Source organism: Saccopteryx bilineata, chromosome 3 (assembly GCF_036850765.1).
Source record: "Saccopteryx bilineata isolate mSacBil1 chromosome 3, mSacBil1_pri_phased_curated, whole genome shotgun sequence".
In the NCBI taxonomy this organism is placed as follows: Eukaryota; Metazoa; Chordata; class Mammalia; order Chiroptera; family Emballonuridae; genus Saccopteryx; species Saccopteryx bilineata.
The window spans coordinates 60,098,275-60,116,229 of record NC_089492.1 but is presented as its reverse complement, the minus strand read 5'-3'; the positions used below and the strand labels follow the sequence as shown (position 1 = coordinate 60,116,229).

Below are 17,955 nucleotides of genomic sequence, written 5' to 3'. Positions count from 1 at the left end.
TGTTTTATTTATATTTAAGTCTGAACTATGTTTTATTTTTTAAAAATGATTAAATTCCCTCTGTTACATCCATCTAAGACTCACTCTTAATGCTTGTCTCGGTCACGTGATACATTTATCCGTCCCACCCTAAAGGCTGGTCCGTGAAAATATTTTCTGACATTAAACTGGTCCGTGGGCCAAAAAAGGTTGGGGACCACGTTGAAGATGATCAATTTTACAGAAACAGTTGACAGCCTCTTACTTTTTCCAAGATCTTTTTTACTCCTTCAATATTCACATTACTCTATTGAAGCACTTTAACCATTAAATTTTTCTTTACTTGTTGTGATGTGTAACCTCTATGTTTCACAACCTAATGGCGCTTCATGTGAATTTTACTTATTTCTAACATCACTTGCAGGCATCTCTTTGAAATATTTTTTACAAGAATTTCAGTTGTGCTGTATGGATGATCTGTATAATGTGGCCGGTTCTCTGAGCATTTCACGGTGAGAGGGGGTGGTTAAGGACTGACATAAATCAGTCCGCATGAATGCTCGAGTTCATCCAGGGGCTGGTTTTGCGACGAGTTCACAGAGGACGGTTTGTAGCATTAGGGCTGCTTCGCCATGCCCCTCTGTGACTTGACTGGTTCTCACGATTGCTTGGATAACAAGGACTCCTAACTGAAACCTCCACTGGAAAAGGAAGGTAGTAAACAAGTATGATTTTAAATTTTAAATGTTTTAAGATAATTGTAAGTTCATATTCCCTGAAATGGGTTGGTGACTTACGGCACGTCCACTGACATGGGTCCCTCTCTTGTGTCCTCTGCGGAGTTTTTTCCTATTCATGCCCATTGGTAACAATTCTCCAAACTGATCACTCGTATTATTTCACTATAAAAGGCATTTTGGCGATGCCGGTTTTCCTCATCTGGGAATCGAAGTGAACTCTTTTCCCTCCGTGGCTGTGGGAACTGGCTGGCAAGTCGCATGCACTGTGCTGAGCAGATCCCGTGCTGGCCCTCCGCCTTCCTTTCCTTTGGGAAAAGGAAACACCACTCAGGTGTTTCAGATAGTCCTGAAAAGTGTGTAGGGACCGGGGGCCATGGTTCCCACTCCTGCTTTAGTCAGCAGGCTGTGAGCCAGCCAAGTCCTTCATCCTTTGTGACTAGTTTATCTTTGAAGTGGGTGTGCTGGGATCACTGAGAGGACAAACAACAGAAATTATACATGTTTATGTATGTCAGGCTGTAAGAATGCGTTAGGATTTAGCAGGGGTCCCAGACTTTTTACACAGGGGGCCAGTTCACTGTCCCTCAGACCATTGGAGGGCCGCCACATACAGTGTTTCTCTCACTGACCACCAATGAAAGAGGTGCCCCTTCCAGAAGTGCGGTGGGGGGGGGGGCGGATAAATGGCCTCCGGGGGCCGCATACGGCCCATGGGCCATAGTTTGGGGACCCCTGATTTAGAGGATACAGCTACAACATGAAAACACGAGATATGAAAGGTAAAGGCTAGGAAAACATGATGAAATAATTACCCGTACTCTTAAGTGTATGCTATAATCAAGACATTTTATAACCAGCCTAATTATAAAATTTATTTACAAATTTGCTTTGTACTTGGAACATGTTTTCTATAGAAGCAATTTTTGTTCTTTGGAGGTTTTCTACTCCATTCCACAAAAACTGTAAATTCCCCATTCTAGTATTGCAAGTTTCAGTGTTTCTGTAGAAAAAACCATTCATTATTATTCTTCAAGATATTAGGAACATATTTAGTTTTACTTTTAAGTTTATTATTCATATTTCTTTTGATTACCTATGTGAATCTATTTAGATTAGCTTATGTGGGGAAAACCACAACAAAACCAAACATTGATTGGCCCACATAACTACAGAGCCAAGGGGAAGCTGTGGGCTTTTTCTTTCTTAGGTTCTGTGGGATCTCAGTGCTCCAGTGTCTGGGCACGCGGAGCGTGGGCTTCCTTTTAGACGGTTGAAGTAATATAAGAAAATATAATCATGTGGTAAATAACTACCATTATTATTTTATGTGTGACAGAGACAGAGAGAGGGACGGATAGGGTCAGACAGGGAGAGAGATGAGAAGCATCAAGTCTTCATTGCAGCACCTTATGTTCATTGATTGCTTTCTCATATGTGCCTTGACCGGGGGCTCCAGCAGAGCGAGTGACCCCTTGCTCAAGCCAGTGACCTTGGGTTTCAAGCCAGCGACCTTTGGGCTCAAGCCAGTGACCATGGAGTCATGTCTATGATCCCTGACTCAAGCCAGTGACCCTGCACTCAAGCTGGTGAGCCTCCTTTCAAGCCCGATGAGCCCGCTCTCAAGCCGGTGACCTTGGGGTTTTGAACCTGGGTCCTCTGTGTTCCAGTCTGATGCTCTATCCACTGCACTACCGCCAGGTCAGGCAATACTGCATTTTAATCATCACATAAATCAGGTTTATTTTGTTGTGAAGCTCTTTTCACTTTCTCCTGGTTTTATTTAACTAGAATGTTTTTTATTGATAGTAAATGAAGGGTGAGTGTTATACAGCAGACCCATCTAATCTGAGAAAACCCTTGGGACCACTCTTCATTCTCACGTCCTGCCATCCTGCCTCCTCCATTTGCCTAAGGATAAAACCGCATGAACTAGATGTTTGTGACCAGTTTGGGTAGCATTTTTTACATAGAAGTCAATTTTTGCAAAAGCTTCAATTTTATAAGCCTTAAGGAGCAGAATGTCACCTATTTTTCTTTTCTTCGTTCTCACTTTGTACCTCGTTTGATTTTTCTTTATTTATATGTATTTATCACTCTGTAACATCTATATATTGTAGAGGTCTGTCATTTATTTCATCCTTGCCTCAAATATTACTTCTCTTGTATCCTAAAAGATTAGAGAAAGTCACATACTTAAAATTTGTGTTTTTTTTTTTTTAAAGGTCAACTATTTTTGTTTTGCTTTTTTTAAGATTTTATTTATTCATTATAGAGAGGAGAGAGAGAGAGAGAGAGGAGAGAGAGAAGGGGGAGGAGCAGGAAGCATCAACTCCCATATGTGCCTTGACCAGGCAAGCCCAGGGTTTTGAACCGGCAACCTCAGCATTTCCAGGTTGACACTTTATCCACTGTGCCACCACAGGTCAGGCCTGTTTTTGATAATTATATAAAACACCCATATGCTGTGTCATCTTGATTGTCCATTTATCGATTCATTTAACAAATATTTTGAGTATGTGCAGTTGGACAGGGGCTGTGCCAGGCCCTGGGGACATCAGTGGTCAAGGTGGCTATAGTCCCGACTGTGCAATACAGGGCAGTGTGTGGGCTGAGGAAGAAAATGATGAAACAAACTATTGCTAGGACTGTTCCGTCTGTGGAGAGTGTGCTCCTGCTCTGTGCAGGCCACCTGCCGCCTCTCTCGCAGGGCCTAGCTGAGTCATGAGTCATCGCATCTGCACTAACGCTTTCTTTTTTTTTTTTTTTGTATTTTTCCGAAGCTGGGAACAGGGAGAGACAGTCAGACAGACTCCCACATGCGCCCGACCGGGATCCACCCGGCACGCCCACCAGGGGGCGACGCTATGCCCACCAGGGGGCGATGCTCTGCCCCTCCGGGAGGTCGCTCTGTTGCGACCAGAGCCACTCTAGCGCCTGGGGCAGAGGCCAAGGAGCCATCTCCAGCGCCCGGACCATCTTTGCTCCAATGGAGCCTTGGCTGCGGGAGGGGAAGAGAGAGACAGAGAGGAAGGAGAGGGGGAGGGGTGGAGAAGCAGATGGGCGCTTCTCCTGTGTCTCCTGGCCGGGAATCGAACCCGGGACCCCTTGCACGCCAGGCCGATGCTTTACCACTGAGCAAACCGGCCAGGGCCGCACTAGCGCTTTCATTGATCCTCTCCTAGGGGTCGGACTGGGTGCCTTCTGGTTATCATGCCCACCTCATGGCTTCATTCCTGTCCTTTGCTGCTAGACGATGATTTATATTCAGTAACTGATACGTGTACACATTCACTGTGTGCTGATTGAATGGTGAACATATAAAATTATATTAGAAAGATGAAAAGTATGCTTTAAAGAAAAATGCGCCCACGTTTCCTCAGTAATTGCTTTGCCCACCGTGGAAATAGCCTATAGCTGCACTCCTGTTGCTGTGTGTATGTGCACAGGGAGGGAGCAAATGTGTTTCTTTAGAAGAAATAAAGGAAAACATAAATTGGTGGGAAAAAATATATATATTTGCTGTGTTTAAATTACCTCATTTAATTTTTAAAACCCTTCTAAGGAGGTACCATTGTATCTGTTTTCTGTACTTGTGGAAACCAAAATTATAGCCCTGGGAATATGGTCAAGGTGGGATTCAAGTGACATTTAAAGGCAGTCCTCTTGGGACATGTGGTCCCCACTGCTGCACATTCCTTGTGTTGTAAGATGTTAAACTGAGTCCATTCCATTCATTGGTCTTGAAACTAGGCTCTTAGGGAGCCCTTTAGAGAGTTTAATTCTTTTGAGATTTATGTCATCCTCTTTCTGAAATCTCTCCATCTTGAGTCATATGAAGACGCTTTGAATCTGGGATTCTTACTGCATGTCGTGGAGCAGCTCGTAGTAGCTGGAAGTCTCAGAATTTTGATAAGTTACAGAGCTGCTGTTGGGATACCTGCTAACATCTGTATTTTGCTGGTTATACAAGCCAGGAACAACAAGGAGAATTAGCATGGTCAATTAGTATGCATGCCTTTCTGGTTTATTGATTTCCTGAATATTTCTCAAGTTTCATGTACCTATTAGGGATATTTTTAGGCTATATTGATTAAACTGTTAGACTACTTGCATTTGAAGCAGTAGCGGTCCTGAACATTTCCCTTCACAAACACCAGCAGCTGGAGTAACCCTGGTAGGTAACATCAGGATTTTCACTACTGCTGGTTAGTAAACCACAAACTGACGAACTAAAGTTGAAAAATATCTTAGCTTTTTATGGGCTAAGTATATGAAATCATAGAAAGCATAATACTATTTATAATTCCCAGATTTTGTTGAAGTGCTTTGTGTGTAATTTTACGAAAGTGAATCCTTCGTTTTCACTCAGTAGAGTCCTCTGTGGTCCCTTTGTCCAGGGCCTTTCTGAGTCTCACACAGTCACGCCCTTGCTCACTTCAGCTGCACAGCTGCCTGGGTCATCCTGGCTCCCAGGATCCTCCCTGCTGAGTAATTTTATACTTGATCCAGAGCCTTACCTGGAGCCCTCTTCCCCAGTGTAACTCAAGCAGTGACACACCTGTTCAGATCTTATCAGAAATCTGTTCAAATCTGAGCAGTATGTTCTTTCCTCATCAGTTGAGTGCAGATAGCCCCATGCCCTGCTCCCTAAGTGCCTGGCACTCCCTGCCTCACTCTGCCTCAAACCATCTTCCCATCCTGTAGATTTTTCTAATTGTTCCCTCTCTGCGGGAGATAGGGGTTTTGTGTGTTTACAGTGGTACCTTGAGAGACCAGTTTAATTTGTTCTGTAACCGAGCTCATAAGTCAGTTAACTCGTATATCAAACAAATTTCTCCCATTTAAAATAACTGAAATAGACTTAATCAGTCCCAGCCCCGTGAAACATCCCCAAACCATCCTAAATTATTAAAAAAAGACATGTTTTTTAATTAAGAAGTGCACATGTATACTTTACCAATGCATAACAAAGTATATGAAATAAAAGAAAAAAGTGTTATTTAGTACTGTATTCTTACCTTGGAGACAGACGAGTGCGGCTATCGGAGGTGAATGGCAGAGGAGGAGGGAGGGAGGAAGGGATGCAGGCACTGTAGACATGTAAACTAAAACTGCACTTTCTTAACACTAATTGTAAACTAAAACTGCATTTTCTTTAAACAAAACTAAAACTGCACTTTCTTTACTTAAAATGAAACCACAAAAACTTAATTTTAAAAATATACACTTTCTTAACTTTAAACTTAACCTAAGCTTAACATTATGTATTTCTCATTTAATCATCACCTGTTTTTGCCTTTTTGGCTGTACTTTTCGGCACTTTCACTTGCAGGACTTTTGAATAAAAATCTATCCAAAGAGGTTTGCTTTTGCCTGCTTTTTAAAATGTTACGGAAATGTGACAAACAAGTGTCATTAAAAAGTGCTGAAGTAGGACCAGTTGAAACTTTCTCTGGGTGTTTCTTTTCAATGAAACTTGAAAGCTTCTCCCACATTGCCAGCATGTCTTTAATTTCACTTGTAGAAATCACTTCCTCTGACTCGACCTCCTCCTCACTACTAATCTCTTGCAGAAGTTCCATATGTTGCATCATCTGTAGCTCCTTCAACTCCTCAGTTGAGAGTTCCTCCTCATGTTCCTCGACGAGATCATTTACGTCACCCTCATCTACCTCCAGACCCATTAACTTTCCGAGGGACACAATCTCCTCTAATGCTTCTACCTCATTCTCGGTCTCTGGTTCAAATCCTTCGAAGTCCCTATCTGCAAACAACATCAGACCATAACTTTTTCCACACCGAGTTCAAGGTTCTTCTTGTAACTGCTTGCCATGCCAAGTCAATAATGCATAAGCATATCACAGTGTTGTAGTGATCTTTCCAAAACTTTTGAAGGGTTAGATTTGTATTCTCAGTCACCTCAAAGCAGTGGCAGAACAAGTGCTTTGTGTAAAGCTTTTTAAAGTTGGAAATGACCTGCTGATCCATAGGTTACAAGATTCAAGTTGTGTTGGTTGGGAGGTAGAGGACTTTCAAGAATTTGAACTCATCGAGAATGTCATCTTCAAGACCAGGTGGGTGGGCTGGAGCATTTTCAGGGATTAGTAATGCTTTCATTGGGAGTTTATTTTCTTGAAGATATTTCCTCACTGCAGGACCAAAGACGAGATTTACCCATTCAATAAAAAACTGCCGTGTAACCCATGCCCTAGCACTGGCACACCACATAACCTGCAGTTTTTCTTTAAGAATCTTGTGAGTCTTAAAGGCTCAAGGGTTTTTGGAATGATACACTAGCAGTGGCTTTACTTTACAGTCACCGCTAGCATGACGGTCCTTTGTGGGTTTATGGCCTGGCAGCTTCTTCTCCTCTGCAGCGATGAAAGTCCTCTGGGGCATTTTTTTATAAAACAATCCTATTTTGTTACAGTTGAACACTTGTTGGGGGATGTAGCCTTCCTTTGCGATAAGCACAGCAAAACGTGCGATGTACTCCTCAGCTGCCTTAACGTCAGCACTCGCAGCTTCACCATGCCTCACCACCGAGTGGATGCCAGATCTCTCCTTGAAATTTTCAAGCCAGCCGTGACTTGCCTTAAACATATCTTCTGCTGCCTCTTTTGAGGTTGATGGTTCTTTTATCTTCAAGTCTCCGTAAATAATACGTGCCTTTTCGCATATGACAGTCTCCATCACTGTATCTCCTGCCAGCTCTTTCTCTTTCATCCACACCAGCAGAAGCTTCTCCATTTCTTCATGGATATTTGTCCTTAATTGGGACAGAATTGTAGTTCCTTTCACTGGATTTGCGCTTTTGATGGCATCCTTTTGTTTAAGGATGGTAAAATTGTAGATATATTGCGGTCATACAGCCTTGCCAGTTCAATCACTCGTACACCACGCTCATGTTTTTCTATTATTTCTTTCTTTACTTCTATCAACATTATTCTCTTCTTCATCTCACCACTGTCTTTACACTCACTTTCTTCAGCCCCATGATAGCACACAAAAAAAGTTAGTAAAAAATGCAAAAATGATACAGGAATGAGTACAGCGCACGAGATTTGACTTGATTCTGTGGGTAACACGTGAGAAAGAATGAGATGCTGGTGTTGTGCTGCTGATACTGGACCTGTGTGCCAACACGCCAACTGGCAGCAGCTTCCCACATCACGACTTGTATCTTGGAATTTTGCTCGGATCTCGAACAAAAATACGAACCGAGTCGCAGCTCATATCTTAAAAATTTGTATGCTGGTCTGCTCGTATCTCAAGGCACCACTGTATTTTCTATAGTGACTTACATTAGTAGGTGCTAAATATTTGTTGAATGAATGAATATAATATGCAAAATTTAGTAAGTTTTAAACTATGTCGCCCTGGCCAGGTGAGTGAATGGATAGAGCATCATCCAGCACACTGAGGTCACAGGTTTGATTCCCGATCAGGGCACATATGAAAAGCAACCAGTGACTGCACAACTAAAATGGAACAACTAACTCTAATGAATTAATGCTTCTCTCTTTCTCTCCTTCTCTGTTTTCCCCCTCTCTTTCTCTCTTCCTCGCTCTCAAATCAATGGAAAAAAAATTTAAATAATAAAAGTAAACTATGTCATATATATATTGAAAGTATAGTACATTTCTTTTTTCTCATGTGGTCAGGTGGAGTTGGGTAGCAAGGAATACGCCGGGGTCATTGTGCCAGATAACCAAATTTGTTGTGAATGGTTGATTTATTTTTTATTTTTATTTATTTATTCATTTTAGAGAAGAGAGAGAGAGAGAGAGAGAGAAGGGGGGAGGAGCAGGAAGCATCAACTCCCATATGTGCCTTGACAGGGCAAGCCCAGGGTTTTGAACCGGCAACCTCAGCACTCCAGCTTGATGCTTGATCCGCTGCGCCACCACAGGTCAGGCGAGAATGCTCATTTCATTTACTTTTTATAACTTCTTCCATTTTGAATTAAAATTGGAGGAGAAATTATTTCTTAAACGGAAATATGACTTTAAATTTTTTCTTCATTTATCTGATATGCTGATAGAACTAAAACAAGGTATGTTTTAAGGGAATTTAGTTTCTAAGTCATGCAGGTCTATGTGGTTGACTTACAGCATTCATCAACTCTGGATAATTACTGTCGGGCAGATGTGGTCATCTGTTCCTCTTGCCAGTGCAGGGATGGAAGTGGGTTCTGGGTTTGACTTAAATAATTGAAAGGGGAGAGTGTGGGAGGCTTCTGGGGAAGACTGTCTCAAGCCTGAGAAAGAAGGAGAGCAAGAGGACAGCCAGGGGCGCTTAGCTGCTGGGCTCTATCTTGTCTGAGAGGAGCTGGCTGCCAGGGAGCCCGGTTCTGGCCGGATGAGGAAGCCGGTGCTGAGACAGCCCACTGGCCACTGCACTTCACTTGGACAGTAAATGGTCTTGCTCAAGCCCCTACGAGCTGCTGTTTTGTAACCTGCAGTCCCAGGAACAACCGAACTGACACATTCTCTTCATAATGTAATTTTGAACATCTCAGGGCTGTACCCTGGAAATGTATACACATAATAAATCCAATTTGAAAAACTTTTCTCTGTGAATTGACCTTGTATACATTTATTTTTCTTGTTTAATTTTTGTTTACCTTTTGCCTAAGATCTTATGTGAGACATAGATTTACCCCTATTTTCTGAAGAACAACTATTCATGGACTAAAATGAATTTGGGTGCCAAAAAAATTGTCAACACCACCAAGGCTGATTCTTTCATGTGGGCTGTCAAAGCAGTAAGAATTAGTGTAGAGTGCCTTTCTGTTAAGTTCTGGGAAATGTAGAGGTCCAGGGAGGAAATGCGTTAATAGGACCCTCAGCTTCTTTGATGTTTACAGTGTTGCTTATTTCTGTATGCTGATTTTACCTCCACAAAGGAGCTGTGACCAGGTGTCAGTACATTTACAATTCATCTGCCACTTTGGACAGAAAAGAAAATTGCTCATTCTATTTTTATCTCGTCATACGGTTTTGCTTTGTTATGTTGTTTTTCACATTTTACAATTTCACTTTTAGAGACAAGTAACTTCCAGTTGATTTAGAGAAAGCCGACTTGAGGGGCATTTGATGTCTGAATATTGGTTGGTATACTAGTTTATGTCTGAATATTGGTTGGTATACTAGTTTTCAGACACTCAGAAAAAAAAGTTTTTTCAAGTGGAATATTTTCAAAGTCCAATAAAAGGGGAATTTTAAGGCAGTTCATTCTTTATTGTTTGGTGGGAAAACTTTATTGCTTATTGAACTTACGGAGCACAATTTGAAAACCCACTACATAGGACTAGCGAAGAATCAGTTCATTCAAATGGAGATACTTTTCAGAGTAGAATGATTATACCAGGACAACAGATAACACTTAGCTGGGACTGTCCGAGGCAGACGAGGGTAGTGCTCCTGTTTTGGTGGGAGCTCAGCAGGTGTCAGTCTGTTTGGTAAATAGTAATGGGGAAATTTATATGAATTCCTGCTCCCACCTTTACAGCCTTCAGTCGCTCCACTGCAGCCAAGGAGCCTGACCCCACAGGGAATTTCTGCAGCCGTTAGAGTCGTCATACCATTGGGTGTGCTCAGCTTTTCAACATGTGTTTATTGAGCACCTGCTATGTGCCAGGTGTTTTCTGCGATGCTGAGAGGAACTATAAATTACATGATTCCAAAGATTCCTGATGTTTCCCCTATTCATTCAGCAGAACTTTGCAATGAATAGTTCCATACTTGTACCATTACCATTTGAGAGATGTAGGGATGGATTAGTTAAGTGGAAAACTGCATGGAGCTTTCAGCCCTGGACTTGGTATTTAAAATGTGATGTATTTTAACAAGCTTTCATCTCCCCGCCTCCTGAAATTGAACTATAATTAGCATCCATGATATCTGTGCATATTCCCTTTGGAATTTAACTATTTTATAATTAGAAGTCACTTTTTTGTTAGGGATAGAACAGCTGAATGCACTGGTGTTTGTTTTTTGTTTAAGTCGTATTGAAAATTAGTACAGGAAATGAGATGCGGTTCTGTGTGTATCTATGTCTCAGTGTCTTTAGGATTTGGGAGAGGGGTGTGAGAGTCTGTTTGTGAATGAGAGAAATGAAGAGGTAAAGAAAAGGGAATGATAATAAAAAATACAGAGAATCAAAACAGAAGAGTAAAAGACACTGAAATTAGAATTTCCTGACTACAATAGTATGTGTATGTAGTATATAAAGGTGCTTAAGATTAGAAAAATGCCTGTCCATTCTGTGTTGTTATTTTTACTCCAAGCTATTGACATGCACATCACGCTTCCTTTATTAACAACTATCGGTACACAGTTCTCTCTGGGGTAGTCATGAGTTCAGGGTTTGGTACGTAGTATCTACAGACTCTTGAACCCAGCCAGTTTGTTGCTTTAAATGGAGGATATACTTTAATGCTCTATTTACAAAATATCAAAGAACTAATTCAGTATAACATTTTATTTAGACTGGTGTTGACTTTAAAATCAGCTTTCATGTTGATTTATGTAAGGTTTTACTGGCATTTTTCTTCAGACATAAAAAGAACTTTCTTTTTAACATATATCTTTTAGCTGTTATGGAATAATATGATCGCCTGTACTACCTTAAGAAGACTGTCAATAGTTATGTATGATTTCTTCCCACTTTTAACTATAGTTTTCATGAAGAATAAGTAATTATATATTAATCAAAATTAATGTACTCACAAATAGCAGTAGAAAGTCAAGTATATCTTACTTGTTTGCTGAATTCAGAGTTCAAAACTTAGAAATTTATTAGTCACCTATGAGCACAAGAAGAGTTTGAACTTACATTGAACTACATTTGGCAAGTTCAGACATGACTTTATATCTTAGAGATTTGTGAACATTTAAACATGATTTTTTTAAATGCAAGATGAACTGAGGTAAAGAGATATTAAAGACCCATGTGAAATTAAAGAGCAAACTTTGTCTACCTCAGTTTTTAAACATATCAGTGTTTTCAGGTAATACATAAAGTCTTATAAACTTTAAATTACTTGCACTATTGATGAAGTGTTTGGAAATATTATTTGTCCTGGTTTTACTTGTCATAAAAGAGGGGAAAAAACATAAGTTAACTTTGTGAATAAAAATGCAGGCCTTAAAGAAAGATCTGCTTCAAAGCCAACAGTCGCACCAGGGGAGGCGGAGACACACCCTTGGCTGGAGAAACAGGTTCCCGAGGGGCCAGGTAAGCTTTCCTGTAATTCTCACCTGCACCGCAGCGTGCCAGCTATCCCAGTTTGTAGTTCCCCAAATCATGTTTTACCCATAATTTGTTTTGCAATGTTTACAGAATTTTGAAATACTTTTTTTTTAATCTTCTGAAATTTTTTTAGTAAACTTAATTTCCTGGACAATTTTAATGTCTGATATCAAGAATCGAAGGCACAGGTAGAGGACTCCTCATTGCCTAAGATCACACAGTCAGGAATATCATGAACTGTTTCTTGATTCCAGTTCCAGGACTATTGTAATTGACCACCGTGGAAATAAAATTAGGCACATTGTACCCTAGTTTGGTATCGTTTTCCACATTATTTAATAGAGTAGGTCTACTGAATTCCCCATCTTTTAATTATGAGAGTCTCCTTTCTACATCAAAAGGCTTTCCCAACATCCATGTATCTATGAAGCCTCCTTTACATATTCATGAATTCCTAGATCAGTTCAAGTATCTTCTTAGTCACCCAACGCCTGTGACCCATGCAATGAAAACTCCAGAAATCTCTTCATAAGTTGGTAAATGGAATTTGAATCCTTTACTATTATTATCTATTTATGCCAAGATATTTGTTACAAAGTACTATTTAATTTCTGCACATTTTTTAATTTGCTCAGTTCTCAAATATTTGATATCATTTTGCCACCTAGTGGCAATGTTAGGTATGACACCTCATTTAGTAGCTACTTCCCAGTAAGTCCTGGGTTTAATCGATAGTATGGCTGATTTTATCACTTTGATGAATAATATCTGATTTTTCTCCCTCCCTCTTAAGATGAGCATGCTGGTTTGATTTTTAAATTTGTTCAAATCATAATTGTAGGAGAATTTATCATCTTCTTACCATTCCTATAGAATTGCTATAAGCATACCATGGCAATACTGATTTTTAAAAATATAATTTAAATATGTGTTTGGATTTAGCATCTTAGATTTTACTCTCTGCTAAATAAATTTACAAGTACAATTTTTTTCAAAGCTAGTACCTACTCTGAAATGTGCAATTCACTTTCACTCTTAATTTTTTGTTAATATTATTCTGCATATTACCGATAACATACTCTCCTAAATCAATGAGTTTATCATCACCTCATAGCCTTCTCAACTTCTTGGCAATATTTGGTTTAGTTTAAATGTAGCCTTTTCTACGTTTCTCTTACCTGACTTAGCTTCTCCCTCTTCTCTGCCTACCACCTCTTCCATAAACATAGGAACACCCCTCCTGTTAAAATACCATAAAATAAACACCCTCTTGGTCCTTATAGTCCCCTGTAAAGCCAGTGGCCGTGGCTACCAACACAGCAGCCTGGCCCATGCAGGTTCGCATTGGATTCGGACAGTCGGTAAAGAAACAATGGAGCCAAAAACTGATGGGCCATTATCTTTCATCCTAGCTTGCACCCGGCGGGCAAGTAAAAACGCACACTGGGCCCCAAAACCCACTCACATTCAGTGCTCACAAAGCTACTGACTTATCCGAGTTTCCTAGAATCAAAGGTTTCTAGCTCACCAGACTTATTCACCTCTGTTCCCCATCTCCTTCTTTCTCCTGCACAAACTCTACACAAACTGGCTTCTCACTCAACACTCTGCCATCTTGGCTGCTTCTCCTGGCCTACTCCACATGGCCTCTTTCTGCTCTCCTCTCTGCTCTCTCATCTAATATTAATCTCAGGAACCAAGAGAGCAAGCTCCCGTTCTGCCCCTATTTTATAGTGTAGAAATCCAAAACTTTAATCCAATATACAAAATAGGGAAGTCTCTGATACAAAGTCACTTCTCTGAGGCATGATGGGATTGTACCACCCTACATCAAAAAAGGGTGGGAAAGGTTTAATCCCAAAACCAAGCCCCAGGCTACAAAGATTCTGCCTGCCCACAGCCCGTCCCCAACACACATTAATATCACCTGGGTGAAGGTCTTGTGGACAGCACCATCGTTAACAAAGTGAGCATAATATATTTTATCTGCCCAACATCCCCTTTCTCTGCTCTCCAGCCCCTCCCCTTGCTGTACTAGGCTTTTGAAAGAAGACTCTACAATTGCTTCCTTGACTTGTTTTCCAGTCAGTCTTTACCTCATCTTGGTCTGGCTTCTGTCTCAAGCCAGCGTCCCCAGGGGAAAGGAAGAGGGCGCAGGCTCATGGACAGATGAAACAGCACTCCAAGCTCAGACCAGCGCTCAGGGAGCGGGAGTCTGGAGAGGCGTGTGAGGGCTAGATTGTGGCGGTTTTATAGTCTATTCTGGAGAACTAAGATTTTCGTTGCTTCAGGCAAAGGAAGCCATTAAAGGCTAAGCAGTGGAGCTCAGTGCTATCCTCCACTTCTCCTTACTCACATTATGTTCTCCCTGGAGGGCTGTAAAGCTGGAAATCCAATCAGGAATCGATCATGGGTGTTGTGAGAGGTGATGTGGGAGGAATAGAGACTGCCAGGCTCTTATGTGATTGTATGAGACACTATATTTAAAAATGATCTGTGAAATATAAACATCTATAAAAATAGAAGGCACTTCTTGTGCTTCAGAAATGGTTTGTAGTGTAATTAGCGAAGTAGAGTCAAACTTTTTTCTATATGAGGTTCCAATGAAATATGTTTTTGTCATGGAAGATTAGCTCGTTAGTGGCATTATTTCATGTGACAGCCTTTGTGATACTAAGTCTAGAGCTACTTCTATTTACTGATAATAATGTAGGTGTAATTATAGCCTCTGGTTTGTTGTGTGATGTTGCAATAAACATGATAATCCGATAAGCACCACAGTGGTGTCAGAATGTCATTACTGATGTTGTCTACTTTTTGTAATTGATATGTACTTGAATCTATGAGTCTGACTGTCAAATGGAGTTCTCCAGAGCTGAAAGGATTGTGACTTACAATGTAAGGTCTTCTACTCACAATTCACAGGAACTTCGGGCAGTGGTCAGCCCACCCTGCCCATCGAAGGTCTCCAACCCTGGGAGGGGGGTCCTTTCTCCTGATTTTCAGGGAAGACACATACATTGATGACTACTGTATTGCCCATATACAGTAATGTATATTGACCTTGTCTTACACGTTTTTATCTTTATTTCCCACTGCTTCTCTTTCTGAAAGCTTTGTCCTTCCCGTTTTCTTTATTCTTTCATTAGTGTGAATTTTGTTAATTAGAAACAAATAATGAGGCTCTGAGTCAGATATTTTTTTTTAAAGAAAAATCTGCCTCCCAATTAGTTTTCTTGTTTTAAGATCTCATGAAGTCTTTTAAAATTTATAACTGCTGTCAAAATAAAATCAATTTAAAATATCTACCACATTTGCTAACATTAAAGTAAGTGGTGAGCTGATGTGAAAAGGATGCGCAGTTGAACCCGAGAGCATGTGTGCACATGGGGGCCGGAGTTCAGGGCCCCCTAGTGGCTAGGTCTTCTGTCCTCAGTTCTGTTTTGTAATTATTTTAGGGCCTCGGCATATCGAAGACGCAATACAGGAAGAAATTCATTCCTCTCTCCATGAAACGGTTTACACAGAACATGGTATGAGTTCACATCAATTTTTTCATGCATTGCTAAAATAATTAAGTGATTAGATGACTTGAACATCATTTTAAAATTTAAGTAATAATTGAGTGTTTTTTAAAGGTATTGAAAGACAAATATTTTTGAAATAGCACTAAACTTGTTTTCTCCCACCTTACTGTTGAGAAACTAATGAAAAAATGGGAGGAACACATGTGAATCAACTAACTGAGACAATGGTGCATCAAGAACACATGGCGAGAACAGGGAGCAAGAAATAGGACACAGCCAACAAGCTGTGATGAGCTATCTGGGCGCCATCGCTGATCCTCGCATTTTGCTGACTGCTTGGGTGGGGGTGGGGGGGCCACCAAAACACAATGGGGTGACATTGAATATCACCATAAGGGAGATAAATATGTGATCAGCTTAGAGACTAGAAAACATTTTCCCATCACTTATGTCTAAAATATTTCTTGTGAGAATTTTGAACAGAGACCATGAAATGACACTCTAGAAACCAATGTTTTAGGATTTCACAAGACTTAAAGCATCCCTTGATAACAGCGGAGAGCGTAACCCTAAAATGTCACTCACAAAGGGATTTTGAAGGAGGCAGAACTCATATATCCTGATACTTCCACTGGTTCGGTGTGAGCTAAAGATAGTCCTAAAGGAAAAAGGATATGTTTCTTAAAAACAAACAGAATATCCACCACTTAAACTGCTAAACTGAGCTTTAGCAGGCTGACTCAACTGCCTTTTCCAGCCCTGGCGTTTGCGGGTTAGGCGGGGGTTGAGCCTGTGCTGCGTGCTGCGTGTCTGCCGCTGGCCGCTAGGGGGCTGCGAGCCCGCGCGCTTCTGTCCCTGCTCATCTCGCTGGGGAAGCCACCCCTCCTGCCTGTCCCGCTGCCTCTGAGCAAGCGCAGGCTTTCCCTTCCTGCTGCTTTTAAAAAAACTTTAACCTAACACAAGGATGATGCAGTCTGAACAAGTGATTGTGATATAAGTACTGTAATGGCCAAACACAGGATGTCCTGTGGGGCTTGCTCACACTTTGAGGTTAGCAGAGGCTCTCTGAGGAAATGACATTTTGATTTAGGAGCTGAAGGAAGGGAGTGTGGTGCTCTGCCTGGCACGTGCTGTCAGCAGGGCAAGGGCCTGCGTGAGGGAAGTGCGGCAGCAAAGAGGAGGGCAAAGTCATTTAGGATGGCCGGCACGTGGGTGACGCCGGTGGAGGCGGTGAGGGAAGGACGGTCTTACTTGATGCTGAGTCATTGGAAGCGGTGGCACCGGTGGCGGTGCTGAGCGTGGTGCCCTCTGTCTGTGCAAGAGGGACGGAGTGGAGGAAGTTGGCCGCAGGGACATCAGAGGGGAGGTTGTAGTGGTGACCTAGTGACTCGAGATGGTTAGTCAAACTAAAATTAGCCAAAGGTGGGGAGAGAGAAAACGGAAAAGTATGGTAGGTATTTAGGTGGGTGGGTGCAGGAATTCAGACAGAAGAGGGAAAAATCAAAGCCTAGCGCCTGCGTTTCTTGCCACAAACCTTTGTCTTGGATCTGTCCTCATTCTTCTGAAGACATCCTCTTAGACAGTAGGCCATGGCTTTTTTGTGTGTGTGCCTGTGTATTTTTCTGAAGTGAGAAGCAGGGAGACAGAGAGACAGACTCCTGCATGTGCCCTACCGTGATCCACCCGGCATGCCCACTAGGGGCAATGCTCTGCCCATCTAGGGCATTGCTCCATTGCACTGGGAGCCATTCTAGGGCCCGAGGTGGAGGCCATGGAGCCATCCTCAGCGATCGGGTCAACTTTGCTCCAATAGAGCCTTGGCTGCGGGAAGGGAAGAGAGAGAGACAGAGAGGAAGGAGAGGGGGAGAGGTGGAGAAGCAGATGGGTGCCTCTCCTGTGTGCCCTGGCCGGGAATCGAACCTGGGATTTCCACATGCTGGGCTGACGCTCTACCCCTGAGCCAACCGGCCAGGGCCAGGCCATGGCTTTAAATGTTACTTGTATTGCTTCTGAATATAGGCTGGCAGCCCTGGCCTCATCTGAGCTCCTGGTTTATCCAATGCATACTTACACTAATTTGCATTTTTTTGAGTATCTGAGATTTAAATTGTACCTAAAACTGAACTCCTGATTCCTCATGGCTCTTCCCCAGCTCCTCTCCCAATGTTTTTGCTTTTATTTCTGTCTTTTATATTTTAGTTCATGTTCTCCTTATCCACCTACTGGCTTAAGCTAAAAGCCTGGGAATTTCCCTTGATTTCGCTTTCCTGTTCTCCCCACACGTGTGACCCATGAGCAGGTCCCGTCAGCTTTGCCGCCAGCACATGCCTGGATTCCTGCATATCGGCCATCACCACCACCTCCGCCAGGGCCACTGCAGTAGTGTCCAGCTAGGGACTTGCTTCCACTCTTGCTCTTCTGCACTTGTGTTTGGTGGGGCCTGGCCCACTGGG

General features: G+C 41.9%; 1 protein-coding gene across 6 annotated transcripts in view; it reads left to right on the top strand.

Moving 5' to 3' along the window:
- Positions 1-17,955, top strand: part of ASPH (aspartate beta-hydroxylase) — a 251,987-nt gene that overhangs the window by 70,299 nt on the left and 163,733 nt on the right. For 5 of the 6 annotated variants that reach the window (XM_066266193.1, XM_066266192.1, XM_066266201.1 and 2 more), the window contains 2 exons: positions 11,868-11,960; positions 15,434-15,508. In XM_066266193.1, coding sequence (XP_066122290.1) covers positions 11,868-11,960; positions 15,434-15,508 — 168 coding nt within the window. The remainder of the gene's footprint in view (positions 1-11,867; positions 11,961-15,433; positions 15,509-17,955) is intronic. The other variant, XM_066266195.1, reaches the window with a different exon arrangement.